Source organism: Macrobrachium rosenbergii, chromosome 30, assembly GCF_040412425.1.
Source record: "Macrobrachium rosenbergii isolate ZJJX-2024 chromosome 30, ASM4041242v1, whole genome shotgun sequence".
NCBI classification, from domain to species: domain Eukaryota; kingdom Metazoa; phylum Arthropoda; class Malacostraca; order Decapoda; family Palaemonidae; genus Macrobrachium; species Macrobrachium rosenbergii.
The window spans coordinates 13,495,586-13,520,210 of NC_089770.1; the positions used below are offsets into that span (position 1 = coordinate 13,495,586).

The 24,625-nt window shown below is 35.2% G+C and overlaps 1 protein-coding gene across 2 annotated transcripts; it reads right to left on the reverse strand.

Moving 5' to 3' along the window:
• Positions 1–5,833: 5,833 nt before the first annotated feature.
• LOC136855047 (uncharacterized) lies at positions 5,834–22,480 on the reverse strand. 2 transcript variants are annotated; one of them, XM_067131812.1, is made up of 14 exons: positions 22,241–22,480; positions 19,558–19,605; positions 18,803–18,943; positions 17,206–17,328; positions 14,211–14,345; positions 13,780–13,830; positions 12,148–13,142; positions 11,570–11,713; positions 10,350–10,485; positions 9,795–10,158; positions 9,502–9,652; positions 9,038–9,140; positions 8,457–8,626; positions 5,834–8,279 (listed from the first exon to the last, which is right to left on the reverse strand). In XM_067131812.1, exons 1-14 carry the CDS (start codon positions 22,335–22,337, stop codon positions 8,112–8,114), a joined length of 2,826 nt encoding a protein of 941 aa, XP_066987913.1. In that variant the 5' UTR covers positions 22,338–22,480; the 3' UTR covers positions 5,834–8,111. The 2 variants fall into 2 exon arrangements, with proteins under 2 accessions (XP_066987913.1, XP_066987914.1); XM_067131813.1 differs by lacking the exons at positions 5,834–8,279; positions 9,502–9,652 and having other exon boundaries at positions 8,548–8,626.
• Positions 22,481–24,625: the final 2,145 nt, after the last annotated feature.

The following is a 24,625-nucleotide window of genomic DNA, read 5'->3' on the forward strand; positions in this document are numbered from 1 at the left end:
TGGCATCCTAATATCTTTTGTGATTGTCCAACTTTCAACCAACAGTGTATATCAAGAGATTTGCCTGAATTGCCAATGTTTTTAGTTTATTGAGTTAAAGGTTTTTAAGTTCTAATATTTTGAATATGATTCATCTACTCATTAAGAACAAACCCACTGGGCCAGCTGTATGAGAATTGATAATAGTAACTCAGTGGTGTGGTTTAACTCTTAATTAATGTTAATAATTCAAAGAGAAAATCAGACGTCGTAGATTATTATGTACATTTTTTATATTACATTTTAGTCAGATTATTGTATATTATATACATTTTTTATATTACATTTTAGTCAGGTTATTGTATGGTTGTTGGTTCAAGTGTGATGTAAATTGGCTTTTCTAACAATTGTACAGTGCTCTACTTTATACTGTACGTTCTTTGATAGCTATGAAATCAAATATAGTGTACATTTTAATTTCCTGAAGTTAACTCTCGCCTATTTCAATTTTTAACAACTTATCACTTGAACTTTTGTTTAAAATTTCAATATTTCTTTGCATATTAAAGTTTGAAAATGCCTCTCCCTAGGTTGTCAAATTACAGTTGAAAGCATGCTGCACTTATTAGTCACTAGTAAACAATAATTACATCTCAGTTTAGCAGCACAGATATTTCCTGGCATAGTTTTGTGCCGTAAGTATTTAAAGACAGATGTTTGGCACATTTCCTCCCGTACAGCTGGTTTGTAAATGGTAAATTACATATGAATGTTTGTAGAACCAGTGAGTTGATATGAGGGATGTTATTACTTGTATAAAAAGATCTGGCTAGCCCTATAAAGTAATTTTTATTTTTTTCACAGTGGTCTGCTTAACCAACTGCAATTAGTTAGAGCTTTGAATTTCATTGTTCAAAACTTGCAGTCATAGTAATTTGAGGTTTACAATAGCTTTAACATCTTCAAAACATTTTTGTTTGTGGTATGCAGTATATTTAGATAACTCGCAAATTCCATAGTATACCATAATTGAGATTTTAAGGCAGTAATTCAGATTTTTGTTTCATGAATTAAATCTAGCCTTGTCTTCTCTAAAAGTCTGTATTTGGCTTTCATTGAGAGTTGCTGGTATTTGAAATATTTTTATATGGATTTTTAGTCTTAATTTTAATTGCATGTTTTACTAGGTCTTGTAATTTGTTTTTCTTGCTATCTTCCTTTAATGCATTTTGTAACTTTTTCCTGTGCTTGAAAGTGTATTTGTTAACTCGAAGTTTCTTACAAATTCCACCTCAGTTTTTAATTTTTTTTCTGAGCAGGTAAGCCTATTATTTAAGTAATTGTCATTATACCTCTTTTATTTTAAAGGACCCTTTACATATTCCAAAGGTATTTTGTTATAGTTGTGTTGTGGGTTGAACTGGATGCATAACTGAAGTGATCTTTCCTGGAAATTTGGTGTGATTATATCTCTCAGCTTTCCTCTTTACCTAGGAATGACCAAAGGTTGTTGTAAAGCATTCCAGATTTGGTTGTGCAACAATTTTGATTTCATTGGAGACCAAAAATCAGAATTTAAGGAATGATAGATTCCAGTTTAACTGTATTCTGTTGTCCTGTAAATTCCAATTTTGGGTCTTTTACATTTTATTTCTTAGATTCTGAGATCTTTCATGGAATTATTGTAGTGTCAATTTGTGACATTACCATAGATGAAGTTTGTAGTTATATATTTGTAAAACTAAATGCTGTGGATATGTTTTTAGGTATTATATAGGGCAACAAAATAAGTAAGGTATTGGGTGCATGTTTGCCTGTTTGTGGTATATTTCAAGATAGTTTATGTGTGGTTAGAAGAGCGTTGTTCATCTAGGGTGCTGGTGAGGAATTATTGCAGATGTTATGCTTTGTTTAAATGGCATATTCTCCATGTACAAAAATATACAAAAATAAGTACAGTACCTTGTTCTCTGTAATTAAAGTTAATGGGTTGAATAGAATGACTTATATAAAATTTGTAGAATAATGTGAAACTACTGTATTTGTAAGGCTAACCCGACTATTAATGATAATGCAAAAATTTTTTTTCATTATTTTTAAGCAGTTGGTATGTAATGGAAGTTTGATGTTCACAAAAGAGGGTGTTCATCCAGAAGGCATGGATGCTCATCCAGACAATGAGACAATGCGTACTTTAATGTGCATCAGTATTGTAATACTGAGTGATTGCTTCATGGCTTAATGTTCAATGTTTTTATCTGAGTGTCTATTTAGTGGAATCATTTGCTATCATTTCATTGTTTGTGTTTATTTACCAAAAAAAGTTTTCATGTCAGGTATGCACAAATTGGAAAGTTTGTCGGATCCAGGTAAGATAAAGCAGGTGTGAAGTAACAAATAATTTTGCGCACAAAATCCTGACCTTTTTAAACATACTGTTCTCCCACAAGTGGTTGGAAATTGTGCAGCGAGTGATAGCATGAACTGTTGTTATAAGTATTTGGACTTGGACAGTGGTTTGTATATGTTACAACTACATCCCACTGGCACAAGTTCACATGTGGTGTTGAAAAGGTGCATGTAAGGCCATGATATATTATCATGATGTTACTTAAGGAAAGTAATGGTTGATACATGTCTGTTGAAATATCAGTAAGGTATTACATAAGAGACTTAACCAATTCATATCACGAGTAAATATAAAGGTCATTTGAATATTTTAAAACTTTTATGTAAGGTACAGTAGTTGATATTTATTTATTAGTTACAGTATATCTTTATCTTTTATTTATTAGGCTCTCTGAGGCATTACTGATGTTAGCAAGAGATGATGTGAGCTTGCTGCTTGGCATTGTGACATTATCAAGGCACCCTCTATTTTTTCTGGGGTCTTAGTACAGGTGTCAGAAAACCTTGCAGTTTTGAAGTGTGCAATGAAAATCTCATATAATCAGTCTGTTAATCACATTGATGTGGGAGTTGTAACCTAAGTATTAAGTAGAAAAGTGTAGTAATTGGCTGCTAATTTCAAGTTTCTATCAAAGCATTAGAGGTAACAAAGTCTAGTATCCAGGTTTTGTCTCTCCTTGCTTAAAATGTCTTTCATACTATTTGCGAACTAAACACAAGGAACCATTTCTGTCACAAAAAGAAAATAAACTACTCAGTCACTTTCAAAATACTAATAGTAGTGCACAAAAGTTGGTCTATGTTTATAATTGACATGGTAAAACAGATTTCCATGATCTCATATTTGTAAGGTGGATAGGAGGGTTGCAGTTGAAAGTAGCAAGCATGATATGCTGATCATTTCATTTTGGGCAGTAAAGGCACAACTTGATATTGTAGCACAACCATGTGTATGGTAAAACAAATATCTATCTTGCTCATACCTGAAATAAAAGGAATTTGAAAAATCTATATCTTTCAGGGAAGTGTTAATGCAACTTTACAAAAGAGAGTATTTTGTAGGACCCAGAAAAGAAGTTAGTGTGTAGATTATCTCACACCTAGGAGGTACAGGGGAGTTAAATAGTCTGTTGAATCCTTTGTCAGGGATTGGCTCTACCTTCACACAGTAGTCATTATGAGGATACATTGTAAATCAAGAAAACTAAAGAGAATTCCTCGGGTACTTGGTCACTATAAGCCATGCAAGTTCATAAGATGTTAAATTTGTCGGTTAAACCAGTAATGCCAGAGAGAGACCTTAGCTTATTTAAATTCACTTGTTAGATTTACTTTTATATGGTTGTATAGTATGTTTCAGGATGAAGTTGAATATCACAATATTTACTTTTTAGTTTGGTCTTTCAAGTCTTAAGTTTTTGATGTCATTACATTTTATATTAAGTTTACAGACTATAAAATTGATTTTCTATTTTAAAAAAATGTTTCCCATATCAGATGATGAAGTTATTGCATAAGGCATACTTTAATATTCATTATTTTTTTAACCTATCAGAAAATATGAAATGCTGATCAAAGTAGGGGGGAGAGAGAGAGAGAGAGAGAGAGAGAGAGAGAGAGAGAGACAGAGAGTAAAGTGATAAAATATTCATCATTGTTAAATAGATGTTGTCTGTTGAAGTGAGTTGAAAGTCTGTGTTTTGCGAGTACCGTCAAATACTTAATATACGTAAAGATTTCATTGTAAAGAATACCTGAATAGTGTATACAGCATGTAAACCCCATTCTCTTGCGTTCGATGTGTAGGGAATGAGACCTGAAAACTTTTTAAAAGTGTCGTGGGATGTGGAGCTTGGTGTAGGATGGTTAGGGGCATCCCTGGGTGTGACATCAAGGAGTGCCCATGAGGCACCTTTGCTCTAAACAGTGAGTGATGTTGACCATCATTGTCCCAACCTTATGCTACCTTTAATATCCTGCATTGGCAAATTTCCATGAGATAGCAGACGCCATCCCACAGCATTAGAGCGTGTGATCTCCTCTTCATCAGGTCCCAAGATAAGTCTTGGAGAGAAGAAAAATTGAATATACTGTCAAAGGTTAAAAGCATATTATTTATTAAGGCTTCATTAAAGCTGTGATTTATGTTGCTCTGCTCAAATATATTTATGACTTAAAATCCTTACGATAGGCTACTGTAGTGGTTCTTATATATACAATACATACATAATATATATATATATATTTATATTTGTATAAGTTCAGATTCATATTTATATTGCCTTGCACTGCATTTATTGATATATTGAGATTTTCCATTTATCTTCTCCCAGTTTTGTTTCATCTCAAGATATTATTTTTGTATGAGATATTTTAAATGTATCCAGTTGCACATTAGTTGGTGTCTGTTGTTGATTTCATATATAATTAAGGTTCCAATACTTTATGTGATTGACCAACAGTACACATGTCAAGATTGCCTCAATTTAATAGGCAAGTGTGTTCTCTCGCCTACAATGACGTGTAAGTTCTCCATGGCTAAGGGTAACTTAATGGAAGAAATGTGTAATTGCTCATTTGAACTAATGTAAGTGGGTTTCATTGCATCTGTTTATGTAAATAGTCTGTATTTTGGAATGTAGTTAATGTCAGAACTCCAGAAATTCATAACATTGTACTTTAGCACTTTTAAGCCTTCCGGTTTTCATAGGCCGTCCCTGAGACTTGGATTAGCTCAGTGCTTTCGTTTTGTTTAATCCGACTCTCCTGTTAAGGTGGAAGCAGTTTTGTTTTATTTTTTAAGTTTATTTGATTGTATTCTTAAGGAAGGGTGATAACACTGATTGAAACTGTCTGTATCTTAGTCATGGTGTGACGACGGATATGGCCATGAGATTAAGACTGAAATGGGTGTGGTGACATGCTCTTGTTCACTGTGTGGAAACAGTCCCACTTCTTATGATTTATGTTCTTATGGTATTAACTTCTTCCTGCAACAGATGGTAGTTGGGGATTAGGATGCAGGTAGTTGAGGATTGGCGGTTCAAAGGTTATACCTGTTAGTACTGTACTGTACTATTTAATTTTTAAATTTGTTTCATGAACTCACACACCATAGCTTTTAGTTATGAGAAAACATATTTAGAAAAATCTCTTGAACAGGATGGCCTTCTGTGTGTGACTGTTAAGTAGTTGGTAAAGGATGTCTGGATACGTACAGGATTTTGGTGAAACAAAGGACTTTAATCAGCTCTTTGCTCTATATCACTGAAGTTACTAAAAATTTCTTCATAAGCATGTCACACTTCCCATATCAGGACAGCCATGACAATCTTATGTATTGTATTAAGACATTTTCTCCTGCCCAGAGTAGGTAACAAAACCTTACATAATGATAAAGGCTTTCAGCAGGATGAGGAAGTATTAGGAGAAAAACACGATCTACTGAGGGGATTATGTTTTAAGAAACGGGTACAGGTATTTTACACATGCAATCGGTTTGTAAAGTTCATTAGTTGGCAAGAAAGCCAAATAAAGGAAGAGTTAATGTTTACAGTAAATTGGTATTCTCACAGTCAGAAACCTGTACATGGAACAGCCGAGATATCACTTTTACAAAATAGTTCAACTACACCACCGAGTTAACATTTGAAATTCTGATATGGCTGGTCAAATGGAAGGAGGTTAATATTAAAAAAGGCATTTTATTTCACTTCATTTTCTATTATAGGATATATTTGCATTATGTTAGTATTAACTAAAGAAGGCTTTGTATCTTAAATGTACAGATGTGCAAAATAACCCATTTACATTACGTGAAAAGTATTATAGCATCCAGGTTTCATCATAACCTGTCTCTAAACGTATACGTATATGGTTAAGTTTAGGGATACTTTATAATATAGTAGAGATACAGTTACGAGTCAAATCATGCCTAAATGACTGGATGCAAAAAAATTCCATACAGATCAAAGTATGAACATGACCCATTCAAGTTACGTTTATCGTGGAGTCAATACATGTATTGCCTCTGTACCCTGCCAACCAAAGATTGGATTTACTTTTGTGTATGAGTTTTTGTATATATTTGCAAATAAAAAAGGGATATTTGAAATAAAGCCATAATATAACTCTCTATTAATGCCCTTGCGTTTCACACTTAAAACTATTGCTGTATGTTTGATGCCTTTGCTGATGTTTAAAAAATTTACACAGGAATTGCTCAGTTATTGCAAGAATAGCGTGGCAGCTGATACATTATTTAAATATTTTGAATGTAATTTGTATTTTTCTTAGGTATAACAACCAGAGCCTTTCATGTAGAGGATTTAAGATATATAAAGTCAAGGTTCTGATTTGTATACACAGGAAAAGGATAAATAACAAATCTGATTCCTTTTTACTGTACCTCTGTTCATACTATCTTTCATTCATCTTACTTTCCACCCTCTCCTAGCAATCATTTCATATTGCAACTGCGAGGTTTTCCTCCTGTTACATCTTTAAACCCTCTGTTACTTTCAATTTTCCTTTCAGCGCTGAATGACCTCATAGGTCCCAACGCTTTGCTTTTGGGCTAAATTTTATACTCCAGTTCATAAAAATCTGATATTAGTGCCTTTGTAAATATGAACTTACACCTTTTAAATAGGAGATTTACTCATGAGGTCGAAGGACAGTCTGACTGACAAGTGGACTTGCCATCTGGAACTGTTATGTTCCCTGTCATGAGAGTGAGCATGGGACCAATGACTCCTGTAACCTTCTATGCAGCCTGGCATAGGGATGCAAGGTTGATAGGACCTTAAGCCAGAGCAAGATGTCGGTATCTAGATACTCACTCTGGGAAAATCATGTACAGTACTGCCAAAGTGGATGAGAAGACAGATTGAGAGATAGCTTTATTGTTCTGGAGGAGTCTGATTGGTGGCATAATCTGCTGAGCAGTTGCCATAGTTCCTAGGAACTCTGGGGGACGTTTCTAAGATAAAATGAGGTATAGTTGGTCTGCCAAGGCCAGACACCTACCTTCATTACCCGAGAAGCTGAAAAATTCCTCCAAAGGCTAAGGACAGGGCAATGCCCCTGGCTTTGTGAAGTCTTGACTTAATTGGAGAGGGTGTTTTGGACATTTGTGCCTGCCACTACTAACAAAAAGGCGCTGACACTTTAGCCTAAGAGATCAGTCCTTTTTAGGTAGGTCCACAGGGTTCACACTCAAAACAAAACACATCTCATCCAGATTACCGACAACAAAATCTTGGAAGGAGGGAATCAAGAAACCATTGACTTAGGACAGGCATATTGCCTCTGCCAACAAAAATTGGTCACTTCACCAGTGTGCTAGAAGTGAACTGCTCAAACAAGATTTAAAACTTCCTTCAGAGTTCTATGAGACTGTATACATAAACAATCCTAACATGGAAAAACAAGAAAATAGATCCAATGAGGCAATGTGGAAAAATAAGAAAATAGATCCAATGAGGCAACATGGAAAAACAAGAAAATAGATCCAATGAGGCAACGTGGAAAAACAAGAAAATAGTCCAATGAGGCAATGTATTTGTTTTATAAGTAAACCAGCCAAGCCATGTACTATGCAAGCCAAAACATGCCCTCAGGATGGCAAAATGATTCTGATAAGATTTGAAAAAAATAAGATACAAACCTATCTGTTTGGCGTGTCTGACACCCGTTGGTGAAACTAAAGGAAGTTAGGTATGTTAAAGACAGCCACCGTACATTTCATTCGTGATCCAGCTGAGGTACTGATCAACACGTGTGTAGATCCCTGGGTACTGTGCAGAACCACAGCCGTATCCAGAACTCACAATGCCCACTTCCTGTAAGATTCCCCCTCTTTTAAGAATGAGAGGTCCACCAGAATCACCCTGTAAGAAAAAAATTTAACACATTTTTCAAATGATAAAGTTCTTGACAAGTTGACTAGAATTCTTCAGATCAGTCTTATGAGAATCTAATATTACTAAGTTTATTATATAAATATAATATTACTGTACTACAATAATAAAGGTGAAATGAAGTTTTTTTTTACTCTGAGTACTTACACGACACACGTCATTGATAATGCCAGCGCAAAGGATGGAGTTTGTGATTCCATCTGGGTAGAGAAAGTTGAATGTGGGACCAGCTGCATCATCAAGGCTGTATATGTCGTTACACTGTCCATTGTCTACAACTTCCACCTCAATGTCATGTAACACTGATGATGCTGTTCCTGTTTGGGACATAAAATTTTAAAAAATAAAAAAGATTTCACTATACAGTACGCTAAGGCCAGAATTTATTTTAAGGGCTTTAAAGCAACAAAGTTGGTGAAATTTCTCTGAAAAAAATCCTTTTGTGTTCACCTCCCAATATTTATTATTGCAAAAAATAAAATTTCCACCACATGTGAAAAAAGAATTAAAATTAATTCTAAAAACCCATACAAAAGTTGACCTGAAGTGTGTATTTGTTGTTTCCTTTTACTTTGCATATGCTTGAGAAGTTTTGACTTTTTTCCCATGTCCCCTCTATGGAGAATTATTATCACAGTAAGGAATACTGAAGAAAAATATTTTTGCCAGCAAAAATAATGCAGTGACCTTTGTTCTGCAGTAAAAGGGATTAAAATGAATTATCTTACCATTTTTTGTTCTTCCCCATCCAGATACTGTGCACACTTGCCCAACCAAGCTTTGCTCTTGTTGTGGAAGGCAGAAAGGCCGGAGGGCTGACGTGAACTCAACCTGCAGTTCAAGTGGCACTTTGAAACACTTAAGTGCACTCATTATGGCTAAATTTCAGACTTATCAGACTTATCATGACATTTGAATACCATTGCAGATAGGGTTAGATATCACATTAAAAAAGTTAAACACATTAAAAAATAACATCAGTTTTAGAAAATAACTCAAGCAGCATTTTCAAACTTCTTAGGGATAGCTTTACATTGATTGTGATGTCAACCAAGTTGTCTAATCCTTATGAAAACCAAGTCTAGTAAAGTCATCTGGGTCTTCGGAAATCAACCTAAATATAGGACATTGATAATAAAACTCATAAATGAACTACTGAGCTAGTTACTGTTTAAAAATTGTAAATACTAACTTTGTCTCTGAGAGTGATGATGGCAATGTCATTATATTTAGCTGGTAATGTGTAGTCTTCGTGAACTTGAATTCCTGCAACTTTGTAGTCAAAAGCCTGACTCTCATCTGGGCTGTCAAAGTCAACCTCACCTAGTCTTATGACAGAAGGTCTGTCAACGAAAGCAAGTCTCAGAATTACTAAGAGATCTAGTCATGTCTACTTATGGAGAAATCATAATACAATACTACATTGTAAATTACAAACAGTTTGAGAAAATTAAGTTTTGTGCTAAAAATCAAACATCTGCTTACTTCAGGAACCTTTGTTGTCTCTTACTGCTCGTGTCCAACAAGCAATGTGCCGCAGTCAAGACATGATAAGGAGAAATAAGGGCGCCACCACAAACGAACGAGTCTCGACTTCGCAGGTTGTCTTTCATCACTGGTTCTGGACCAGTCTTTTCAGGTGAGGGAGTAGTGCTACTTTCTGTTGCTGTTGGGGCTGTTCCATCTGTCCCAGATAACGGGGTTGTACCATCTGTTCCAAGTGATGGGGAAGTACCACTTACTCCAGGCTGTTGAGTACTACTTACTCCAGGTGGCTGTGGAGTACTACTTGTCCCAGGTGTTTGAGGAGGACTGGCTTCTCCAGGTACCTGAGTTGTACCACTTGTTTCTGGTGATTGAAAAATACCATTACTCCAAGAAGTACGACATACCACAAGTGGTTGAGGAATACCAAACATTCCAGAAGAAGGGTCTAACACAGTAGCAGGACTTGGAACATGCTAAACCTCTTGTGCCCGGTGACATCCCTGTCATGCATATGGCAGTGCGAGAACGCAACAAGGAATAACAAATAAGTACCTGTAACAACTTGCGTTACATTAGAGATGACAGTTCCATTAAAAGTAACTGTGGTGATGACCGTGGTTGGTGGGGAACGTGAAGGTGGAGGGGGTGGCTTGTTGTCCCCCTGGTAAAGGTATAACGCTGGGTGACTCTGCACAGAAATTCAATCTGTTATCAGCACAACTCAAAAGAAACCTCCAACTGAACTAACAGCAATTAAAAACTGATCACCTCACATGAATGGAAGTACTGTATAGCTTTACTTTTTCATTTAGAGCAACCATTGCGGTGGAAATATTTACATTTAGAGCAACAATTGCAGTGGAAATATTTACATTTAGAGTGACAATTGCAGTGGAAATATTTACATGTAGAGCAACAACTGCAGTGGAAATATTTACATTTACAGCAACAATTGCAGTGGAAATATTTACAATTAGAGCAACAATTGCAGTGGAAATATTTAGAACATTAATGTTAATTCATCTATTTCACAGCACAGTGAAACTGGAAAGTTGTTTATTCATTTCCATTTAAAACTAGAACTTCTATCAGAATAAACATGTTTCCCATACAAAAAGGCAAGAAAAAGGATGAGGATTTGATCTGATGCTCTAGTTTGCGGTAATTAATTATTATTATTATTATTATTATTATTATTATTAAATAAGCCATTCAGCTAATCAGATTTCTTTACTATCAGCTATATGTGATGCATTTTCTGACTAACTCTCTCATATAATTGACATGTATAAATGACAGTTTAGCTGAGCCTACACACTCCATAAAATTACTGTAAATAGTGGGATACCTTTGATGTTCAAGTGTAAGATATATTAAAGGGTCTTTATTCTTTGCTGGGCCTGGCCAATTATCAGAAGGCCAGACCCATAAAGTCTCTGATAAGTACACATACAGGGGTTACATATTATTAAACTTGTCATGAAAGTATATACAATCATATCGATCCCACGACCAGACAAGACATTGACTGAATGTTGGGTTACCAGACCTTGCCTTACAAAATGAAATTGTTTGCTGAAACTTGCAACAAACCTTAATACTAAGATGCAATAACTAATGGCTTACAATACGGCTATAAATCAAGACAATTTACTTCACATATGATTATTATTATTATAAAGAGGAAATTGATCAAGTTTGAATAGTCTTTGTGACATGACTTACTCACTTCTCCAATGAAAATAAAGACTGCAATAGCTGGAGTTACTCACAATTCCAGGGAACCTTTTTGGGGGCTTCAGGGATACCTCTGCATCAGTGTCCATGAGCATAATATCCAAACCAGATGGTACCTGAAACCCCCCGGGGGCTGAGGGTAAATTTCCTAGTGTGTTGCTAGCAGATCCAACACCAAACTGGAAGTACACAGATATTAAGATATTATTACTTGAATAAGTCTAGAATCTTACAATGTGTAAGCAGATATAATGTATTAAAATGAAGAAAAAAAAATGTGATAGAAGGTAGTGATATTTCATAAAAACTGTGAAAACATAATTCTTAGTGATGACAAAAAACAGACAGACATGGAGTGGCATGGTTCAATCAACAATGAGTCACTATAAGGCCTGGGAGCCAACAGAGCAAGGGAAGTTGTCATTAAAATCAGTAAAAGAACTTTGAAGTCATGTCACCCCTACAGACCCAAATGCTAATTACAAGTTGACTACTGTCAATTGCATACCATACATTTAACATATTTCAACTTCAGGACTTCAGTAAACAGCTAGTTTTGTCTGATTAAAAATTAAACCTGCAAATTAAACATCTTATGTCTAATTTTACCTACCTGACAGAAATTGACGGCGACTGCAAGGTCTGCTACAACAGGACTAAATGGCCTCCCTGTGTTCCTACCGACAAGTCTCTGCAACCTCCCAATCAATGCTGCAAAACCTGATGGTATGCAGAAGGGCACCAGAGTTCTGATACGTGCCCCAGCTGATGGGCCAGGAATTGGTGGTGGTGGTGGTGGTGGAGGTAGTGGAGGAGGGGATGTGGGAGGCAGTGTTGGAGGTGATGTTGATAACTGCTGAGGTGGGCTTGGAGTGAAAATTATAGGTGGGGGCCTTGGCTCTGGGGGATCTGTTTCCCCAACAGCCAAGGAAACTGACACAGCAATAATAATAGTGATGATGCAAAATATAACCGAACAGACATTGACATCAATGGTGACTAAATTCTCAACAACGGTGCTTTGCCTTGCAACTGTTAAATTATATTCGTCCCCGACTAATGTATTGTTAGTTACTACGGGAATTCTGAGAAAGCACCTCTCTGATGAAATAGGGGATGTAATTCGCCTTTTTTCTCTTTTCTTTTCGGCCTGAAAGAATAAATTTCTTGAAGACTCAACCGCAGCAGGCTCTTCAAAATCTTTCTGGCTGCTGTATGAGACACTCTTCAATACGTTTTTAGGACGGTGTTCATCTGATATTGTATATGGCTCAGAACTGGACTTCACAGCATCCAAAATAAGATCTATCAGCCAAGCATCCAAAATAAGATCTATCAGCCAAGCAAACTTTTTTGTTTTCCTTTCCTTAGCCTCAATATTCTCTGCCATATTAAGGGGATTCCACCAACGGCTTCGTGCATAACTACCAGAAACCCCCAGAGTACTAGCGATATCTGAGACATCATTTTCTCCTTCCCTCATGAGCTCAGGGAACTTGTTCCAAATGCCATCTGGTGTGGCACTACTCACTGTACGGTTCACTGGGTGGGGCTGCCTCTTTGTTCTTCCAACAGCTGCAGTGGATGGATCAATGCCACAGTCTATTGCTTTGTGGAAATAAATAGAAAAATGTTACAAACAGTAGTTAGTCCAAGCTAGTGGTATTTCATATTACAAATGTCTTCATTACAAAAGGCAACAATTACTTATAAAAATGTAAATGATGCTAATAATTACTATAAAAATTTGCAAATTCTGCATATGGCAAAAAGCCTAAAAAGTCTTTAACTTGAGACATACAAGACTACACATGCCATGAGAAAAAATGGATAACTCAGCAAAGAAAATAAAAAATAACAAATCAAAACTAAGTGCTGTACTGTAATCATAGAAAGACAGTATGACAAAATTAACAAGACCATTAAAAGTTCAGTGAATACAGGGAATTCAATTAAGAAGAAGAATGGAAAACTTACAGAGAAACAGAAACAAATACAGTAATAAAGAATAGTATAAAGTGGTGTAATAGAGAGGGAATACAGTAACTGGGAAAGAGGAATTACGAAAACTTAAGGAAAAGAGAGTAACAGAATGATAACAGCATCTATTACAGAACACATATTACACATCACATCAACTCATTATGGAAAATCAGAGAAATAATAAACACACGCAAACCTGGATTTAGAAATGGAAAGTTTAGAGTGCTACCTGGGTATAATGGTAGGGGGTTAATTTATTTACCTTGTCCTCTTGCCTGGTCGGTACACAAGTCTTTCACTGTGCTGCTCCTTTCTGCCAATTAGAAATAAGACTGTTATGATTGATATTATCTAGCTTAATGGGACCAGAGGTGAACGTTGCTAGGCTTGCAAATGGGGTTAATCTACTGTATTTGTTCTTATGTAGTAAAAGACAGAGAGTAATGCAGCAGGTTGCAAAATAACTATGGAGATATATGTTTAGCCCTGATTGTTTTCTGAGCTTAAGGGTTCAATCTACAAACTGTCAAGAGTATTCCACTGTGTGAAATATTTATTTTAAATCAGCATTTAGCCAGTCACACAAATTAAAATAAATAAAACTTCAACATTTAATAATGATGGCAAATCCATCCAAAAAACACAATACTGAACTATGGCCTGTTACTGGAAAAGTGTCAGAATTCAACAAACCTTCTGAACAAACAGAGATGAACTTCCTGCAGGAGTCTGCACAAAAGATGAGATAAAAAGAAGGATTTGTCCTGCATGCCCCAACCAAGGAATCCACAAAGCAATTTGGGTGCTGATCAATGCAGTCTTCAGACCCTGGGTTAAGAAATAATTAAGTCAAATTATACGGAGAAGAGGACTGAAAAATCTCCGAGACTATTTTGCTGATCTTGCATGGTTTATCCCGTATATGCCAGTGTATAAGCCAACTCCGCGTATAAGACGACCCCGCCTTTTTCATGTAAAAATGTAGGTTTAGAGCTATGTTCGCCGTATAAGACGACCCCTAACTTATCAAATTAAATAACACTATCAGCCGATGTAAGTTAGTTGGTACATAAACAAAATCAATACTTATTGGAATTATCATACCAAAAATGTGTAGGCTCAGTATCTTCAAGGTTTTAAAATTTGTGGCAAAGCTCACCACTACAGAAAAATACTTTTGGGAAAAATATATGGTAAACATCACGACAAATGCTCAACTCCTGTGATGACACTATTGGCGGAGTAATACCTGTTGGAAGTAGATCCACATGTATGTATTCCATTAAAATTGGAAAGTAACCCAATACAGTATTAAGGATAATTGGGGAACTATTGATATCACAAAACCTTTTAGTTTGATTATAAAATTACTACCAAGGAAATATTGGCCTTTAGTAAACAACACGGCTTAGAAGTCAACCACGACTGGGAACTACGAACACGGCTGTTTCGTAAATAAGAAAGTTAGACCACCACGATTTACCTTTTCGGTAACTTCAAATTATCTATCAATGTTAAAAGGGCACTGTATATTAAATATTAATAACACAATTATCTATTATTATTGCCTTATAATAATGGTACTCTGGGTAAAGTTAGTAACAAGTGACAGCTCGCTCATCCTAACATCTAATTATGGTAATTACCTATGGTAATTACTGTAATTACAGTTATTTTGTTTACAGTATCAATAGTTGTGTCGTTAGTGATTCACTTGAATTACCTACAGTTTTTAAAGTTATTACAGTTTTATTTACAGTGTCGATATTTGTGATGGTAGTTAACTATTGACACAAGTATCAACATTTCAGGGTTATACTATCATTAAAAATCTCGGCAGGATTTAATAAACACACACACACATATATATATATATATATATATATGTTTCTTTGAAACAGTACCTGGTCTTTTGACAGTAAGTCGAAGGGCCTATAACACTACATTGTTTCACTTTCCTTCATGGTACTGTCTTTATTTATATATTCATCATGTTCCATATTTTTGTGGTTCAGTTTATATTTTATATATATATATATATATATATATATATATATATATATATATATATATATATATATATATATATATATATATATATATATTATATATATATATATATATATATATATATATATATATATATATATATATATATATATATACATACATATACAGTATACTATATATATACACCATGACATTTTGTATATAAAAACATTGTTACAAATGCCGTTTAATGTCCAATGCACTCTACTTCAGGAATATTACAGAATGGGAATTATAGTTGATAACTGATTCAGTACCCGAGAGACTCGAACGCTCGCCAGCATTTATCAATGACTTCCAGTCGACATGCTGACCACTCGTGACAGCTGAGTGATTAGTACATCGACTGGAAGTCGTTGATAGGTACTGTCAGGCGTTCAAGTCTCTCAGGTACTGAATCAATTATCAGGTATAATTCCCCTTCGGTGACATTTCCGAAGTAGAGCGAATTGGATATTAAGCGGCATTTATAGATTAATGGGACGTTGTAAAGATCCGCAACCCCAGAGTACCCATGTAAAGATTGGCTATCCTCAGAATGAACTTAACATCAGCCACCCCCCAGTACTGAACACGGCGAAGGGACATTCCATTTGGCCGACAACAAACAGATGCACCGCCAGTATCAGAATGAGCTTGTTAACATCAGCCACCCCAAATATTAGCTTGTTAAGATAAACAACCCTCAGGTACTCTGGGGTTGCTGTTCTTTACAACATCCGATTAATGTTTGTACGTATGTGGATATACTGTATATATATAATGGACATTACATATATATATATATATATATATATATATATATATATATATATATATATATATATATATATATATATATATATATATATATATATATATATATACACTATATATATAATACATATATATATATATATATATATATATATATACAAACATACATACATACATGCATATATATATATATATATATATATATATATATATATATATATATATATATATATATATATATATATATATATATATATATATATACACACACATACATACATATAGTACATATAAATGGGAGAAATTACACTAGTCCAGTGCTCACTTCAGCTGGATCTTAAAAAGACTTTCAACATCAAGACTGAAAATATATAATTATTAAAGTTCTACAATAAAAAAAACCCTAAGGGACATAAAAATGAAGCACATGATATATATAGGGCTGATATACCAAACAATTACCTGATGTTTATAAAATGCCATTTATGATAATCAATTTAAACAGTTCATTATTATATATTTTCATCCTTTGTATGTACTGTAAGCACTGGCATGATGACCATGATCAGTATTGACCTCCATATTTATTTTTAGATACTCCTGACTCAAATCACTCTCCTATAAGTATACTTTGAATACTATCCTATCAGTCACCACTTGGTGAATTAGATGACCCCTTTCTGTCTGCTATTTAAATATATAAGCTTAAAATTTGGATGACCCCTACTATAATAGCCTGCATTTTAATGCAAATGGATCCCTTTCTGATGCATTTATAGTTTATCTGAAACGACCTAATCTTCAGTGGTACAGATATTTTTAGAGTAAAATCATTATGAAAATACTGTATCTAGAAAAAAAGAGGACACTAAAAAATACTTACTGGAAGGAGGACACGATTTGCATGTCTTAGGGCAATTGACGTTCATAAATGCTGGGTTGGTCTCACACTCGCCTCTTTCTCCCCATCCCTCACAGTTTGGGTTTAAGTCCTCACAACCTTCCACTGCACATGGGAAGAAGTAAAAAGTGAAGTAACCACTTAAAAATTCACTCTAAACATCACAGTAAAGCTTGAAATTCACACTAGGCTATGAGTCCTAACCTAACCCATCCCTTGTGGCACTTCTTATCTAACTCATCTTAGCATGAAGTGGACACAAAGCTCTTGCCCTACTTTACCAATATTATCTTGTACCTTTTATTATTAACTGGTGTCTGTCCAGTTCCCAAAGAAATGGTTGGTCTTCATATTTTTATGTAGGAAACTGAATGAATAAAACATTAACTCTAGCAAAACCTCTTGTCAGTAAAACTCAGAAGGCTATGCCTTGTATGATTCCCTGACTGCTAATGATTTTGAGGTCTCTTCTGACTGATTCTATGTAAACATGAATCCACACCTACTTTTCTTTCATTTTTCCCTATGCTTAAGAAGGCATCAAAGTCAACTGTCAACCTATCCTGAGATTTTTTGAAGTTCGGTGGACTCTAAGCATTCAAGATGTAAGTTTTTATCCCTTGCCTTTGAGACCTATGTTTAATAATAAGTTGAGAGAGAGAGAGAGAGAGAGAGAGAGAGAGAGAGAGAGAGCAAAATGGCCACATCTCATCACTAGAATCCTATGCTAAAACAGCCCCTCATGTTTCCAAACTCTTAAGCTATGCATTTTACTTGACCAGGGTATTTACTTAGACATTACACAATAAATGAAAAGCATAAAAATTACTCACAAAACCTAAACAACTGAATCATCAAATTTCATCTGAAACCACTTAAAAAAAAAAAAAAAACTCACTAAAGGGAAACAGAGACACAGCAGTGCTGATTTCTGTTGACGTCCATAAATCACGAGATAATGTGATGTCACTTTCACGCACCTTTGCATCAGTGCCTTATTTTTCTGCTTTATATTGCAGGTCATGCATGCGTTTGTTTACCTGAGAGTCAGCGCTATCATAATCATTATTATTTATATCTTATTTTCTCCTCAACCGTGAGCATTCTATCCCGTGGACCTTCGCTTTGAAAGTCATAAAACTTCTTCTATATGAATGTTTGCAAAATTTCTCTACAAACAGAATTATAACAGCAGCACGCCTCAACTTAACAGAACCTATGGGGGTCTGGTCTTTCTGATAATAAAGTCGACTGAGTAACAAAGGGTATATTATAGCCCACACTTTAATATTTTCTGGGTATCCCGCAGATAACAATTCCACATCGTTCCTAACCTAAACTAACCTGTATTTTACACTTGGCATTCAATACAAGAGACATATCTAAAAATTTATCGTATCTTAAAGGGTAGCATATGAAAAATAATCATAATATGGTGGATAGTAAGTACAGAAGTCCACTAAGTTGAGGTGTAATAATAATAATGAAGTCGTCGTAAATACTAGTTCCTCAAGTTAACATGTTTTGAAGAGTGATAACAATACCAGCTACAGTAACCTAAATAAATACAAGCACTTACCTTTAGACTCAGGTGTACAAGTGCCACAGGACCTGGGGCACGCAGACTCCATAAAAACGGGGTTGTTTTCACATTCTCGATTACCTGCTAATTCTTCACAGGCAGGGTCCAGGTCTTGACACGTACCACGGGTGCTGAAGACTGAAACAGAGAAATAAATTCCTCTTTTTCTCTTTCAATTTATTCTTGACTGTCCTGTGCATCGTCTTCTATATCTGCACACGAATTCTCATCTATTATGCATACTGCAAATTAAATAATCTATTTTTATCCCTTTTCCACTAATCTCTCATCTCCTCATTCCATAACATACACACATATATACGTGTGTGCATGTATGTAAAATTTACACTTCACACATTAATTACTAACATCTCTACACAATTCAAAAGCACAAGTACAGAGTTCCAGATTTAAAAAAAAAAATGTAGCTGTAGGCCTACCTCCCAAATAAGTAAGAGGAGTACAAATACATGAGATCTCAGTCTCCCCTATTGCATAAATGTGTGTTTATGCTCTTTTAATCATTAAAGCAAAATTCATGGTTCACCTAGCTCCTATGGGAAAGGAATTTCCCGTAATTATATGAACCATAGTTAGGGAGCACACATAACTGTGTCATCGTTTATATACGTGTAATTTCACGGGTCTTGAGAGAGAGAGAGAGAGAGAGAGATCCAATGATATGTAAAGTAACAAGCATTACATAAAAAAGCTAGCAATTAAAGTGAAACAAAACTGTAGCCCACGCTTACCTGGTTCATCATTATCTCCATTCTGCTCTGGGACACCAACTGCTACCACTGACAAAAATAAATAAATAAATGAATAAATAAATAACAATTAGATGAGAGAGAGAGAGAGAGAGAGAGAGAGAGAGAGAGAGAGAGAGAGAGAGAGAGAGAGAGAGAGAGAGAGAGATTACACTAACAGTTTCGGTGCAGTGTTGCAGAGAATTAAGGAAATATGCAGAGATAAGAGCCTAACTATGAATGCAGAGCTGAGACCTGCACTCTGCAAGCATGACGAGCTAGATCCGCAGATTTAGTACTACACTTTTAAATTGCATCTTTCAGGAATAAAAATTATTGCGTTGTATATTTACCTGTTTTCACTGAATCTTATAAATAACAAGTCTCGAAAATATAAATATCAAACGTGATACATCAGCTTACAGATCAAACCGCTAGCCTGCCTGGCTGGCTTGAGAAGTTTCTTTTAAATAGTCTTGAAAAGTATTTTAATTCCGTATTTCAAAACATGGGAAACAACGCGAATTCGAAAACATATTCTAAAACGAATACAAATTAAATCAAATATTGCAACCAAATCCTTTTTGTATATATCAAGAATAGGCCTACACTGTTAAACTTCCCTCTACCTGAGTGGACTTGGCTCCTTACCGAGATTCGGAGTTTGTGGCAACACTGTTTCGGTGTCATTTGAGAGTACGCACGTACACAAAAGCACACACCTAATGAATAGTTTGAAATACAAACCTATTCTGTCAGGGCATTCTAATAGCAATTTAAATTAGCAAATCTGCCAAAGATAATAAAAATCTGTTTAATTTATCATATTTACAAAGTAAGGTTTAATCCTACTGCGTCTCCAAGCCACTATGACCCAAAACAGCGTGACCTCAACCCTACTTCCGTTTCATGACAGGTATTCTAAGCGCTCGGGGGCATAATGAACTTGCATAACATTACGGAGGTGTATGGAGTTTGTTCGTTTAAGCTAAGTTCTGGTCTTCTTTCGATTTCGAAAAGGCAAAAATGTCATGGTGAATGTTAAGCCAAATATCGACGTACGTCAAGATAAAGAGCGCCATGTATAATTAAAAATGCCACTAAAACTGGTGGCCATTTTCATGAAATTACCCAAATGAACTTTTATACGAAAAACGTACGAACATAAAATGACACACAAACACACACGCACACACACACGTACATCAAGCAATTACTCACATCGATGTTGTAGAGCCTCACTGTGTCCTACAACACTTCATCCAGCACATAAGGTTAGCCTATAATCTTATATGTTCTGATTTAGGGGATGTGGTCAGATAGGCACGTAGCTTAAGCGGCGATGACGAGCGACTTTTCCCCAACTGCTTCCTCATCACCCAACGCATTTGTTCTTACAGGCCTATATGATTGATTCGTGATGCCCATCATATTTTTTTACTCGTCCCTTTTAATTTTTTCCACTACTTCTCCTTTTTCTATGTTACAAATGCTTTCTACAGACACGTCTTTTATTTCCTTTTCAAATATTTCCGTTGTCGCATCTTTTAAATGAAATTCGGGAGCTGAAAATCTTTCCATAGGCATTTAGATACTGCGCGTCAAAGCCGACTTCACTTGTGACCTATTGAATGAAGGAAGTATTATTGTTATGCAAATGATTTTCAAGTCACAGACGTTCATGACTGAACTGCATTGTACCTCAAACCAGACTTTCACCTTGAATACGCAAAGAACTTTCTCCCAAGTGCTTGCTTTAGTCCTACACCAAAGTATGTTTTCTCTCTCCCTCTCATTAATCTTAATGATTTAATTCATCCTGTTTCCGCGTTGGGGAAATCGTCTCTGATACCTGGAAAGGTTTTCGTAAGACACATCACTCCTATGGAGTATAAATTTATTCACCGCAAAATTCGACAATCAGCCGCAATTTAAGATGAGGGACCACCCAATATGAAATATAACTATCTCATCTCTTATTCTGTTAGATTTTATAATAAATGATAAAAAATCTGTTACAGTCGTGAGAATTGTGCTGCCTTGTTCACAATGAACAAATTTTGGCTTTGACGTTAAATAAAATACATGCGACCTCATGTGACGAAGTAACGTCTACATTCGGACTATTATTATTATTATTATTATTATTATTATTATTATTATTATTATTATTATTATTATTATTATTACATAAGACAAAAATCAATGAAAATGCTATACAAGTTTCCACAATGTTCAATTATAGGGGAGAAAAACAACAATGAATTTTTTGGCATCGCAAATAACTCGGCACTTGTCTATTTTTGAAATTATTATACAAGACAAAAAAAGAAAAAAAAACTGTGAACAGCATCCTAAGGGAAGCGTTACTAGCCAGCCAAATAATCATTCATAGTTACATATAATAACGATCATCGTCCCAATGGTCCTTGCAATATAACATTTGAAATTTGATGGACCAAATTTCCGAGTCTTTTCATCAAGAATTGACAATCGCCATTACTTGCGCACTGTAGGCTCAAGTACACCATTGCTTTTGGAAAGTTTAGCCTACTGTTTACAATGCAATTCATTATCGCACATGGATTGCTTAGTGCTATATAAATACACAAATACACACACCATGTCTGGATATGTTTTTCTACATTTTGATACATAAACACAATAAAAAACAATGGTGACGTACCTTGTGGTTCAGCTGTTACTAGTCCCAGGGGATGGAGGAGAGCTGTTACATATAGGCCTAATATCCAAACCGGTCTCCACTTCGTTATCACTGACATCACTACAAGAATATATGTACATGAAGTTCCAGTAGAAGAGAAACTGAAGAAATTATATATCCCAAAGACTAAGAGGGGAAGATAGCACACCTCACAAGAACGCTGGAATACAAGGGAGGAGCTAAAGTCATTACATCACACGGTAACCTTTGCAACGGCGCTTCCCCTTTTCGAGAATCTCAGGGAGACAAGGAAAGAGAAAGAGAGACTCGTCCCCTGAGGGACTCCGTGACTGCCGCTAAGTGATCCTGGAGAGGAAATGGGACTCGAGGCAAGTCAGGGACGGCGAGATGAGAGACGATCTACCTTCGTTCGGGGAGGAAGGAGTAAGGAAGATGTGGGTCACGTTCATTACGATTCGTAGGCAAGACTGTGCTGGCTCGGGCAGAGTCACTTAGTGGGCTGGGGACGCCACATGTGTTTTGTCTCGATCGTAAATTACCGTGCTCAAGTTCCGTACAACCATACATAAAAAAAATAAGTATACCATTCTTACGGAACTCGACTCACGTTTGAAAGTTTGGTAAATTCTACGATTACACCTAGCTGTAAATCGGTACCAACATCATCTGGGGTTATGAAAAATGGCATAAGGTAGCACTATATATACTGTATATATATATATATATATATATATATATATATATATATATATATATATATATATATATATATATATATATATATATATATATATATATATATATATATATATATATATATATATATATATATATATATATATATATATATATATGTGTGTGTGTGTGTGTGTGTGTGTGTGTGTGTGTATGTGTGAGTGTACGTATGTATGTGTATATATATATAATATATATATATATATATATATATATATATATATATATATATATATACATATACATATACATATATATAAACAAAGTAAACTGGTGCACATTTGTCTTGTATACAGTGTACTTTTGACAACAAAATTAGAGGTCTAGCTGAAACCTCATTACCCGTTTCCAATCCCTCGCAAATCAGCAAGGGAACCCCCTCCCTGACAAATAAATCTATGATTTCATAACATCACCTAATGAGCGAAGTTAGACCTATATGTAGCCTATTACGCAGTTATTCTAATGGGTCAACATTTTATGAAAGGCTTGGATGTGATCGTTATAGGTCTAGAAGAGTCCATCAGATAATTAGCTATGGACGTGGGTCTACGATTTGCATTTATCTAGTAATGTATGTACAGTTTTATTTATGCGTTCAACATTTATGTTAGTTTTCCTGCAATATATTTGGCATATAATGATTTTCCTACCATTTTTCTTCACAATACATATTTTCTAACAACTTTTAGAAAAGGATGTTGTTTTCCTAAATATATTTAAAGCTGTTTTCTGCCAAATTAACTCTGAATATTTGTTTTCTAGAAACCTACATAACATTAGATACTGGTTTCCTATTCTTTCACAGAAATTCAGTGATACACATTTCCAACAAAATGCAAATATGTGAGAGGAAAGGAGCACCTTTTTTATATCACACTTGACCGACACGGACATTCGCAAATATATATGTGGGTCACAGCCGCAAGTCCTCAGGCTTTTTTTTTTTCTTAAAGAGATGATTGTCTTATTAGCGGACCCATAGACCAGTGTTGCCATACGTTGTGTGTTGCCAATGTAGAGTGTGGGAAAAAGTTACGTCCACATAAGGACCTTTCGCGATGTGTAGGTTACAATGGCACGGAAGAAGAAAGGGAATTTGTTTTCTGTATTGTTTCTCTTGTGGGGGGTTGGGTAGTAGGGAACACGGTATCCACTTACGCCTATGCTTTGCTTAATTACTTTTCATGGCTGTTTGGTTTGCCCACTTAGTAAATTGTCTTATAACCAATGCTATTTAAACCTTGGGTTGTTCCATAGTCTTTCTTGTTGCATTTTTCATAAAGATGAAATATTTATTTTACCTCACCTAACCTCAGTCTGTTTTAAGACACCTTTTTCCTTATTCATTAATTGCAAACTAAGAGTCAAAATCACCGAGTAAACAGGCCTAGGTTGTCTAGAATACAGTACTTTTTTTTTTTAGAAAAAGGTATCAGATGAGTAATGATAATTATTACCGTTTTAGTTTTACTAGTAGCCATTTACTTCCGTCATTAGAACTTTCCCTTCCTTGTCACGGGACGAAAATGATAAGTGATATAGTTTCTCTATGAATATAGCATTCTGTTAATACCGTTTGATAATATTAGCCAAACCTACTGCTACCATTCTGTACATGTGTATTATTCTGAACTATTAACATTATTA